Source organism: Gadus morhua, chromosome 21 (assembly GCF_902167405.1).
Source record: "Gadus morhua chromosome 21, gadMor3.0, whole genome shotgun sequence".
In the NCBI taxonomy this organism is placed as follows: Eukaryota; Metazoa; Chordata; class Actinopteri; order Gadiformes; family Gadidae; genus Gadus; species Gadus morhua.
The window spans coordinates 11,730,317-11,742,682 of NC_044068.1; the positions used below are offsets into that span (position 1 = coordinate 11,730,317).

A 12,366-nucleotide genomic window follows, 5' to 3' on the forward strand; every position below is an offset into this window, starting at 1 on the left:
AATCGAAATAATTGACTGTGTCTTGCGTTCTTATTCGCATCATGTTTTGGTTTATAAAAAACTCACATCCATTTAACACATTTGGTTTCACATGATTTATTGTACAAAATGTGATTGACAGATGACCTTTTCAAACCAACCACATACGTCGAGATCAATTGCCCTTTCTTCAAACAAGAGCATGGAGATTCTCACATTTCTATATTTTTTTACTGCACTAGAAACAATTCAGTATTGATAGCTAAAAAAAAATTAGATACCAGGCCACTCATTTGGCAAAAGGAGAAATCCCAACTTATTATTTGGCTACAATTAACACTTTAACGTGACACAATTTGACAGCCACCGCTTTTTTAAACATCATACTGGTGGATCTAACGATTAGCTTCAATACAAAAAATAGATATAAACAATATAGAAATAAAACTGAAACATACATCTCTGTGTGTAATACATGTTGCGTAACACGTGTTAGTCACCGTGTGGGTGGAAGCCAAAAATACAGTGAGAAGCTGTTACTGTCCCAGATTTCAACAACAGAAAGCTACGTAGAGAGAGCTTCTAAATAGGTCATCAGGCAGGGGGTAGACCGACCCCCCAACGGGGAAGGGGTTAAAGACAATTGGGTTCCTCGAGAGTTTGATGGGGGGCTGGCAGGGGGATGTCTCCAAGGGAAAAAGTAAACTAAACGTTGTCCTGTGGTTGTTTCCCATTGTGCATTGGAAACATTTTCATCATTTTAGATCAGGGATGGTTACGTTTATGTTTAATGATTGAAATTGCCTGATGCTGGTGATGGTTTGGTAATGCTGACAGAAGGTTTAGTTTAGGTATTAGGTTAACAGATGGTTTACTTAAGTAAAAGTATGGTTTCGTTTAGTAACCACGTAACTGGTGGTTAGGTTTATGGACTCGTTGAGAGGTGGATGAGTTTAGGTAAGGGTCTTAACTTCAGGTTATAAGCCTGGGGAGAGCAATGCATCATGGAAGCAACCACATGAGGACTATAGTACAGTTTATGGCTGTGGCTCAGCCCCGCTCTCGTCATAGATGTAGCTTCCCACACCTCCTGTGTTAACACCTGGTGAGAGGTCAGAGGTCAAAACAACACAGCTTTAATGAGTGTACTCTTGCGCTTTGCATTTTCCATCCAACCCTTTTCTAACCAAACCTGTAATGCACTGACATCCCAATGAACCTTGTTACTAACGAACATTTTACTTATAGACCTCATTACTGAACAACTTTGTTACTAACTGACTTCTTTCATAACCAACTTTGTTGCTAACTGACTTTATTCATAACTGACTTTTTTTTTACTAACTGGCCTTTATAAGTAACTGACTTGATTAATAACAGCCTTTGTTACTAACTGACTTTGTTACTTAATGACATGGTTATTAACAGACTCAACCTTATTAATAACCTAATCTAACAAAATCAAACAAAAAATAAATAACACCTGCTTTGGAAGTGGCAATGCTCAGCAAACATATTTCTCACCCTAACATTAAAAAAAACATAACCACTGTTCGAGTACGTCTGTTCTTTACAAATGTTTTACAGTCTCTCTTTTACCAAACCTGTTTACCTGGTTACAATACTGATGTGAGGATGGTTAAAAGTAAATGTAGATTGGGGAGAAATGTACCTTTTGGCCCAAACAGGACAGCATAACATGGTTTGTGACAGTAAGGTTGGCCGTCATGCTGCAAGAGAAGGAGACAACACCCATTAAAAGTATTTATGATACTTCCTCCCAAAACAGAACACTACAGGAGTCCCAAGTGCGTGGGTTCGATCTCCTTGGCAAGGTGCCTTACTGATTATGAACATTTATTGTAAGTTTCCTTAGATAAGTTCTGTTTAATTACTCAATAGTTATAATCAGGATTTAAAAGTAGTCCAGTACTGACTATAAATGAGGTAAACAAGTCAAGGGTTTAATCACCAATTACCGATTGCATTTAGAGAACATTGGAACCGTTTCAAAGAGGCATTATCAAAGGAAAAACACGCTCTTATAAAATGTATTATCGGTCTGCTACTTCTATATATCAGGGCACCTGGGCACGGGTAGTAGACTAAACTAGTGATGATAAGTCTACCAATCCCAAGTACATAAAAAGAGCAGACCCATAATTAGTGTTATCAGAGTCCTACATGACATCTCTTTGAAAAGGGTGTGATGGGAAGCAATCTGAATATCCCAACATATCTAACACCAGAGAAATTAGGCTTTGTCATGGTAAATCGGGTAGTGTGTTTTTGTCTCACCTCTGCATGGCTGCCAGGAGTCAGGGTCTTACTGCACCTCTCACAGCGAAGACAGGGCCGGTGCCAGTTCTTACCCAGAGAGGACACTCTCTCAGCTACACACACACACACACACACACACACACACACACACACACACACACACACACACACACACACACACACACACACACACACACACACACACACACACACACACACACACACACGCACTCAGGCACACACACATACAAACACACACATACAAACACAAGTATTTACACACATGGACAGGCATGAAGGGGGGATACACGCAAGCACACAACACGCAGCCATATATGCATGCACGCACACACACACACACACACACACACACACACACACACACACACACACACACACACACACACACACACACACACACACACACACACACACACACACACAGGAAATGCACATCATCACCATGGAAACACAATTCCCTGCTGCTGGTAGCAAGACAGTTGTGTCTGATATTTGTTTGTGCAGTCATGTGCTCATTTGAATCCTTATCAAGCGACATCCACAAAAGCCTGAACTCACCAAAGTAAACGGTCTTGTTGCACCGGGGGCAATCGTTGGGCCCGCCGGAGAAGGACGTGAAACTGGCAGCTGCAGGGGAACAACAGGGTGAGGGTGGAGGGAGAGGTCAACATCTGTCCTCGCATCACCTCGTCATTAACACAGAGACTGTCCCACAGATCAGCCTTGAGGACCACATCTAATAGCCGTCACATCTGGAGGAACGTTTCACTTTCTTAAGCTTCATATTTGTTTTTTCAACCAATCATGTTGCTGGAGGCGTTGATCTGGAAGAGCGTAATTGGTTATAAAAGTGAAACAACACTAGTAAACACCGGGAAGGCAATACAAAACATCCTGTCTGGAGACCTTTCAAAGGAAAACCGTCTGTAAGAGTTTCAAATAAACATTGCGTAGACTGGACACTTTAGAAATACACATACTTAAATCGAGTACAACACTTCAGTAACGAACAAGAACCAAGGCGTTACTCCGCCCCTTACTGGTTCTGGTTTGCGGCTCAGGCCCAGCGCGGTCTCCCCCCATACGTTCTAATAAAGTAGGTCATCTGGATCCCAGAAACCACTGAGGTAATACCACTGGTATTATCTCTAGAGAACCAAATTACTGGAGAAAAATAATTTATTTTACTCATTTTAGTTTGAAAGCCCTGCTATGATATTGATCTTGACCTCTTAATATGAACCCTATTGATTCTTACCCTTCACGGGGCCTCGCACAGGAGGCCTCTTCTCCTCAGCGGGCTTCGCGTCTGTCTCCATGGAAACGCTAGCAGGGGCCTCATTGGCTGGAGTGTTGTATACGTAGGAGCCCGCACCGCCAATGTTGACACCTGAAACATGATGACATCACCACATCAGTTTTTGTCTGACTCATAAACGACACTTAAAGGACAAGTTGAAACTGTTGTTTAAGGAGGCTTCCAGGGGAGCAAGATGATGATGAAAATCCATAATCTGAAATTGGGTAAATTTTATATCGACAATATTTATTGAAAACGGCACTCATTGCCTTTTTTCTTTTTGCACCATGGTCACAAAAAAAAGTCTTGACAATGTGTCTGCATGAAAATCTCACCATTTTCTAAAGTTTACATTTAAATAGTGGTTGCATAAAAACGGGTAGCATTTAATACATTGTGCTGAACCTAAAACAGGATTGTGTTTTTTCGTGTAGTGTGTAGTGCATATTGCAGATTCATAATAACACTTGGTTTAAAAATGTTTTATTATGTATTGGATTGCAAGTGTGTATCGTATTATGACACCGGCCTGCCTGCTAGCTCCTTAGATTTTCTAGAGTGAAGATATATGGGTAACTGCACCTTTTGGTCCATAGAGGGCAGCATAGCAGGGCTTGTGGCAGTATGGAGTTCCGTCGTGCTGCAGATGCAAAAAAAGAGATAATAATAATTCATCAAAATTGAACAGAAAATGAATTCTTTCCTTGTTAGGTCATTTCTGTTTAGAACTTAATATGGTAATATATTTCTTCAACACGATAGTTAGTTGGATAACATTTACAAACAAAAATTATTGGACCTTTTTAGGCCGTCTAAATCCTGCTGTTGTCACGCATTGAATCATAAAGGATAAACAACACACATTCCTTTCTGATTCCCATCACACTTCTAGACCAATCATAATATCATGGAAGGTATAAAGTCAGATCATTATCTGTCTGAAGACACCGTGATGGAAGCTTTGAGTAGAATAATGCCAAATGACACCTTGATCTTTATACAGTAACCATTCATCTTTAACTTCTTTATTATTTTACTTGATATATTACTTGGATTTGAGTTTAGACAATCCCTATCACTCCTTATTGAAAACAAAAATACTCTTTAATGATTTACCTATTTTGCCTCACCTAACTCATTCCTTCCCCTAACTCCACTTATTTGACCTTACCTTGAAGCAGACTTAGGCCCAATCCCATTTCTACCCCTTACCCCTTCCCCTTACCCCTTCAAAACAAGGGGGAGGGGGAAGGGGAAGGGGTAAGGGGTAGAAATGGGATTGTGTGCACCCACACATGAATGCAACACTTTTCAATGGCGGAGAAGGTCAGGAGGGAGGGAACAGGGAAGGAGGGGGTGGCTGGTTTATTTTGAAACCTGTCTGTACAACTCTCAGACGGGACACACAGCCCCTGTGAGGCTGGGTGGACTCACCTCAGCATGACCCCCAGGGTTCAGGGTCTTGTTGCAGCGCTCACACTTCAGACAGAACTTGTGCCAGTCCTTCCCCAGCGAGGACACCTTCTCCGCTGTGGACACCACAGACCCCCGGGTCACGATCACGACACACACGTTTATAAACGGATTGATTCTGGGTCGATCAACCACGTGGAAAAGCCAAATGAAACAAGGACATTTTGAACACACCTTGGTATACAGTACAGTTAAGTACTAGTAAAATAAACATTATTAAAATAATGGCTCAATGATGGAAAGAGGATAGAGATAGAGTGCTCCAACTCAGATTTGGCATTTCGTATCCAAGACCGGCTCCCAGATAAAGAACTGAGAAAGCAGAATTATGTGAGTGGCTGTGTGTGTGTGTGTGTGTGTGTGTGTGTGTGTGTGTGTGTGTGTGTGTGTGTGTGTGTGTGTGTGTGTGTGTGTGTGTGTGTGTGTGTGTGTGAAAGGGTCTCTGTGCTCCCGTTAGTCAGAGTCCATATCGGCTCTAAGTGCATTCTTTCCGTTTCTCTCTAAAGGGCAGCGTGGTAATCAGTTTGGTTATCGCTCGGAGGGGAACAGTGGTCTTGGATATCCCTAACCTGAGTCTTACCCCTGTCCCTTACCCAACACAATTTGACCCATTATCCTAACCCTTATCATACCCTAACCAAAATCCTAGTCCACCGCAGACCCCTAACCATAATCCTAGCCTTACCCCATTCCCAAACCCTTATCCTAAACTAACCACAACCTTATTTTATCCCCAACCAAATATAAAATCCTAACCCTATACTGAACCACAACTCCTACCCTAAATTATACTCTTATTACAATCAAACTCCGACCCTAATCCCTAACTCCAACCCTATTACCAACCCTAACCCTATGTCCTTTTGTCACTCTTGTTTCTTACATAATCCTCTCCTTGCGTCTGTGTCCTTATGTCTTGGGAGTTTACATATGAGTCAGCACATTTACATGCCTCTTACACGCTAAGCACACATAAGTGGAGTCATGTAGTCTGCTTAAAAGTAAGGTCATACAGGTTAAAGAAGCTAAACACTTATGATAAAAAAAAAACATATCACATTGTATTATATATCCCAATCGATATTTTGATGTAATATCAATAGATAAGGACTTAATTACACAACTCAGAAAGAGAGTTAAGAAAAAATACATATTTCTAAATGGGTAGATGGTCTCTTCCAGCAGATATGATAATGGCATTGAGTGGCTCACTGGTTTATCTCAGGACTATTTTGGCCTTTCCTAGAATATCCACCCTGATACCGCCAGCTCCTCTGATTGGCTAACTGGTTGCTGTGAAGTTCACTATCCAGAGCAAGGACCCCCCCCCCCCACACACACTTACTTCCTATAACTCATCTGTATATGAAGGCTGATGAATAAGTTATAATTAAAAAATGATAAATATTATAATCTTCAGAGATGAGCAGGTGTTACAACACACAAACCTATTTGACTATTGTCATAAATGTTCCACAAATCTTTAGACCCCTCCCTCGAGATGCAAAGGGATTCTTAATGTGGAAAAATAAAGGCAGTAACCCATTACGTCATCGACGAGTAATGAAAAAAGAATCATCAATCAATATCATAGAGCTGATGATGCAAGGAAGCCAACTTAGCTTTTACCTTTCTGTGAACAATTGATTAATAATGGATTATAGCTCAATAGGCCTAGAAGAGAATGGTTAGGAGGAAATGTAATCTTTGAAACCGTATGAACGGTCTTCGCATATCTACAAAATATTTTCGTGACAGCGACGCCAATATTTAAAATAGCCCTAAAGTGACTAACACCTTGAATGTTATGTAATATTACGACATTGGGCTTAAAATTTTGTCTTGAAATAGAGTGAGTAGCCTCAGGCGAAAGAAGATGTAGTGAGTAATTTAAACCTCAAACAACGCCTTTATTTCAAATAAAATACGCTCCAATGAACCTCAATCATTCACAGACACCCACAATTAATCAAACACCATCTTCCAATATAACGAGCGTTTGATCGGGGTGGGGTTCGTTTTGTCCTCGGTGGAGCCCCCCGGGTCTATTGGCTGCAGGGGGAGCTGTCCATGCCAGTTAGTGCTGAACTTAGCTGAAATTACACTCCTTTGTTCTCACGAGAATTGAAATTAAATGAGAGGCTAACCCGATCTATACCTCGGACGCATCATGTGCAAATACTAAATAATTTAGCATCTCCATGTGGAGTGACGTTATTGTAAGACGCATGGCGCTAAGCGTAGTGAAATGTAAAAAAAGAACAGAAAAAAAAGAGCGAAAGGTATTTATCCTAATCGAATAAATAGTTGCCAATGTTATGCTAGGTCAATGGCAATGGCCGATTAGTTTACGCTTTTACTAATACCATGGCGTTGCAGGTGTCTCACAAATGAAATGCAGCAGTCAGAAGTCGAGGGAGAAAGGAATGAATGATAAATACGTCAACATTGTAGCTAAAGCAGACTCAATTCAATATTTTAGTGGCTTGGTCATTTATTCCGGTTGAAACCTGTGAGCGAGTACACAAACACACTACTACTTCACAATACATCTTTACAGAAAATGGCGACATACATCAAATAACAATACAGTACATGCTGGAGCAGTCTTAATAGAAAACCGGTTGACTTACCAAAATACACCGTTTTGTCGCATTTGGGACATTTTGATGCCATGTTCCGTGTACTCTCTTCACAATGCGACGTTTACTCTCAGTTAATGTGTGGTATTTTGGTACCAAGCGACACACCTTGCACACAGAGGAACCCCAAGCTCAAGACCCTCGATGTGGTTAGAGGTTGTTCTGCTAATTTGCATAACTCCTCCCTAGAGTTGACGTAATCCTCAGCAAACCTGTTTCTAAGATCCCTACGGTTTACGACTATCTTCAAAAAAGAAACGAATAAATAGCAACCCACAAATTATCTCATGATCCATGTTTATGTTTTTGGGCTAAATTGGGACTAGACATTTCCACATTTCAGAGTACAACTAAACCAGGAGGAGATAAAAGCCTACTTTCCATTGGTTGTCACAAGTAACTGTTTTGGAAATGCATTTAATCCTGAATGGTAGCCATGTCTGTATTCAACAGTCCCCCCAGCCCGCTCTGGCCATCTCTCTGTTTGTTTTTTAGGTTCTGTGGTTGTTAGGGAACCGCAGCAGAAGGGTCCAGCAGTAGCAGAATGTTAAGTGATATTCTGCAGGCTCCAAGATTGCACTCCACATTCCAGATATGCCAATGGGCTGCGATACTTCTGCATTAGATAACCATGTACTGTACAGTAAAGAACAGAAGGAATATGGTCACTTTGGAACAATATCTATCAAAATGTATTTTGTTTGCTGCTGCTTCCTGATCTAATAGTCGTCATGGTCCAACAATATTATGTAATTATCTAATTTACTCTTGGATAATCATAAAAAGATTAAATCATAGAACTGCTTGTCACAAAGAGAACATGCATTGACTTGAGTCTAGTTTAATTAACAGAGATAATCTAGGGCCTAACTAGAGTTCTACTTCTTCATTCACCAATATCAAGTGAGGATCCGAACAGCCGCATTTAAAGTTTGTTATTTCTAATAAATTACAGTAAGCTCAATGTGCCCCTTATAAAACTTCAGCGGCTCTTGATTTGCATCCAAGACAAATGTATTTCCATCCGATCGCATTGGCCAAAACTCGCCTTCTCAAGCCTAGAGTCAACATCTATAAACAAATTGAACAAAGATGGAAACCATGATGGGAGATGTACTTTCCACGGTAGCCCAGTTTGATCCCTGGAGACATACAGGCCATGGGAATCCACAAAGCCTAACATAAACAACCCCAGGCTGGGCCTGGGCCGCTGAGGAATGCAGTCTCAGGCCTGTTCGTGTCATGGCTTTGAGATGACTACTTTTTTTTATAAAGTGTTTCATATCTACAGTATTTGTGTACTTTTTTTATGTTTAAACTGATGTTTTGCATAGTTTTGCTAAGCAGACTACAATGAAAAGTATTATTTGCAGGTTGTAGCATTGGCCTTGTCTCAGTATCTCAGGGGATCTGAGGCCAGACGATGGTCCGTCTCTCCTCCAGGGTCGGTATCCCATAAATCTGATAGGGTCAGTGTACAGAGGGACTGGGACCTTCATATTTCATGCTTATATAGAGCTCCATATGTTCCAATAAGCCTACATAGGCAGTTACACACCCACACAGTTTGCCTCCTCTTTTTTCTCTGTCACTCCCTCCCTCCCCAGCACACACAGACATTCTCTCTCACACACACACACACACACGCATGCGCTGCGCACGCGTGCGCACACACACACACACACACACACACACACACACACACACACACACACACACACACACACACACACACACACACACACACACACACACACACAAATTAAACAACATTTAAGTCAATCTAAAATATTTTATAATACATTGTTGAATAATTTATGGAAGATAGTACATTGTGTCTAATATAATAAGTATTTTTTCCATTGTTAATATGTTGAGTTAGAAAGAACAGTCAACTGCGTGTAGCGCTGATCAATTCAGCAATTGCCTACATTGACCAAAATGCACCGCGGCCAACTGTGAAGCGCTGAGAGACGGAACTGCTAAAGATTGTCGATAATGTTTGACTCTAGTTTTTCATTCATTTATCCAGCGTTATCTTGTATAAGCTGTACATTAAGGAAAAACCGAACACATGGCAAGTAAAAAACTAAGAAGAGCGGGTGTGTCGCAGGAATTATGTGAACTTCTCAATCGTCACCATGTGGAAAGTTGCAAGGTAAACAAACCCCAGGCTAGCTTATAAAGTTACGAAGTTGGCTACTCATCATGCCCGATGTTGTATATACTAAAATGTGTCTCCTCGGCAGGATCTCCTGTCCCTTACCCCGCTGGAAGTGATGCGGGTTGCGGGACTGAGCTATCAAAATGCCTTAGCTTTGATGCGATCTGTCAGCCAACACTGTGCGCCCCCAGTTACAACGGTACTGTTCTGTACTGTTCTCTCTCTTTGAGATATGACGTCTCTGTATCTCTATGGCGTCCTGCCAAAGAGGATATACGAAAGTATTCATGCGAACGTATTCAAATGCTAGTTACAGTTTTCAAAACTACACTCGTAGTGTACACCTGTATTTATCCTTTCTTTGATTTATTTACCAGCTCTTGGAGCTGTGGAAGCCGAAGTCAGAGAGCTTTTTTTCCACGTCTCTTCCCGCTCTTGACGATTTCCTCCGTGGAGGTCTGCCTTTGGGGACCATCACCGAGGTGCTAACTCTCAAACTGTCTCACAATGTTTATCTGTCTGTGTTTGTTCATCCCACGTATAACATAACATGTCGTAACGCTAAGCAGTTATCTCCTCTCTTTACGAGATGTGAGTGTGTGTGTGTGTGTGTGTGTGAGGGGGCGGGATCCAGGCATCTAAAATTTGCTGAATAATGAATGGTAATTAAATGAGGATATTCAAAATGTAATTGCAGTGCTTTCAATCTAAATTAATACAAAGTCATTGTGTGTATACTAGGGCTGGGCAAATGATCGATTAATCAATGCACTGCAATTTATTTGTTCTCGATTCAATTTCGATTCAGAACTTTTTTGAATTCGATTATTTCCATTAAAAAAATAAAGAACCCCTAATATGTGTGTACGTGTGTGTGTGTGTGTGTGTGTGTGTGTGTGTGTATGTGTGTGTGTACACCAGTTGGCGGGTCCATCAGGATGTGGTAAGACCCAGATGTGTGTGATGCTCAGCGTCCTCGCCACCCTCCCCAGGGCTCTGGGGGGGCTGGACGCCGGCGTGGTCTACATTGACACCGAGTCGGCCTTCAGTGCAGAGAGGTCAGAGAAGTACCACCCCCCCCCCCCCCCCCCCCCCCCCCCCCCCCCCCGCTCCTGTCTCAGCTATGTTGCATTCCCAGCTCCCAGCTCATTCCCAGATCATGTGATATGTGATGTAGGATTGATCCCTCGAGCTCCAGCAGGAAGATTTTTACACTTAATTCAAACAGCACTACAAAATGTTGACCCCCCCCCCCCCCACCCCCACCCTGATATTGTCCACTACAAAGTGAACAAGCAAGGGATTTTGGATTTCTATATACAGAGGGGGATTCTTGAATAAAGCTGACTGGACTCAAACATGTATCTCTTCTGTGCTGGGTGGGGTCAGGCTGGTGGAGATGGCCCAGGCGCGGTTCCCAGAACACTTCTCCTCCAGGGAGCGGGTTCTGCAGATGGCCAGCCGGGTCCACGTCTTCAGGGAGCTCACATGTCAGGACGTTCTCAACAGGTTACCCCAGCCCCCCCTTACCACCCTTCCCCCCTCCAGGACTCTATGATGTACATGTCCTCTCCTTCATCTTCTGTTTGTGGTTATTCATCTGGCAAATTCTGTTTTACCCCTCTTTTCTCACACATTTCGAAAAATTGTCATTGCATATTTCTCATCTATCTCCATCTCTGTCCTGTGATTGGTCCATCCCTCCAGGCTGGACCGACTGGAGGTGGACATTATCTCCACCAAGGCGGGTCTGGTGATCCTGGACTCGGTGGCTTCGGTAGTGCGTAAAGAGTTTGACACCACCCTACCGGGTAACCTCGCATCCCGCTCAAACCTGCTGACTCAGGAGGCCTCCACCCTCAAGTACCTGGCGCACCAGTTCAACATCCCAGTGAGTTTAGTTGCTCTTCACAGGCGAACCCCTTCCCGTTTCTGCCTGTGACGGGAAGGGCTGGCCAAATTTTAGGTGAGAATTCTTATTTGTGATGTGCATTGTTATTGTTATGACAGTATAATGTCGTTACAATTAATGAGGAATTCAATGCAAATAATAGGTCTTATTGTGAATAATTCCTCAGATGAGCGTAAATGCTGAAAATGCTGAGCGTCTTATTTTATCTATCTTTTTGAGCCATCTCATCACCCTTACCCTAATCCTAACCCTTGCCTATCTCATTCCGGTGGGCTTACATAAACCATTAGCCTGGCTATTGCCAGACCAAGCTCAATCTTAGATTGCAGTTTTGTCTGGGGAGGCTGCTGTCATTTTTCTTCAGCACAACAGGCATGATCTATGGTCCTAGTTCGAATGACTCTGTATGCAATTGGCTGCTTGTCGTCGCCTCCATGTCGTCATTGTGTTAAACCAGCCAATAGCGAGCCAGGGGGAAAGCCAGCTTGGTGATTGGCTCCCGCAAATATGTATCGGAAGCAGCCAGCAGAATCTGCCAGCAGAATGGGCTGGGGGTACCCAGTCTAGTAAAAGTAAACCATCACATTTATTCGTT

At 42.3% G+C, this 12,366-nt stretch overlaps 2 protein-coding genes across 3 annotated transcripts in view; one reads left to right on the forward strand and one right to left on the reverse strand.

Moving 5' to 3' along the window:
• Window positions 1-80: 80 nt before the first annotated feature.
• Window positions 81-7,890, reverse strand: crip2l (cysteine-rich protein 2-like). Its single transcript, XM_030345906.1, has 8 exons — window positions 7,687-7,890; window positions 5,015-5,109; window positions 4,163-4,220; window positions 3,539-3,670; window positions 2,839-2,907; window positions 2,278-2,372; window positions 1,652-1,709; window positions 81-1,081 (listed from the first exon to the last, which is right to left on the reverse strand). The coding sequence occupies exons 1-8, from the start codon at window positions 7,727-7,729 to the stop codon at window positions 1,017-1,019; spliced, it is 615 nt and encodes a 204-aa protein (XP_030201766.1). The 5' UTR covers window positions 7,730-7,890; the 3' UTR covers window positions 81-1,016.
• A 1,670-nt stretch (window positions 7,891-9,560) lies between these two features.
• rad51b (RAD51 paralog B) overlaps window positions 9,561-12,366 on the forward strand; it is a 29,498-nt gene continuing 26,692 nt past the window's right edge. For both annotated transcript variants that reach the window (XM_030345627.1, XM_030345628.1), the window contains exons 1-6: window positions 9,561-9,853; window positions 9,945-10,058; window positions 10,237-10,341; window positions 10,781-10,917; window positions 11,249-11,368; window positions 11,567-11,750. In XM_030345627.1, coding sequence (XP_030201487.1) covers window positions 9,770-9,853; window positions 9,945-10,058; window positions 10,237-10,341; window positions 10,781-10,917; window positions 11,249-11,368; window positions 11,567-11,750 — 744 coding nt within the window. In that variant the 5' untranslated portion in view covers window positions 9,561-9,769. The remainder of the gene's footprint in view (window positions 9,854-9,944; window positions 10,059-10,236; window positions 10,342-10,780; window positions 10,918-11,248; window positions 11,369-11,566; window positions 11,751-12,366) is intronic.

Bases quoted from the DNA above. Each gene is read 5' to 3' on its own strand.
- crip2l (XM_030345906.1), bottom strand. From the start codon at position 7,729: ATGGCATCAAAATGTCCCAAATGCGACAAAACGGTGTATTTTG. The intron at 2,908-3,538 runs GTAAGAATCAAT...GTTCCCCTGCAG, and splicing joins TGTGCGAGGCCCCGTGAAGG to CTGCCAGTTTCACGTCCTTC. The intron at 2,373-2,838 runs GTGAGTTCAGGC...GTGTGTGTGTAG, and splicing joins CAACAAGACCGTTTACTTTG to CTGAGAGAGTGTCCTCTCTG.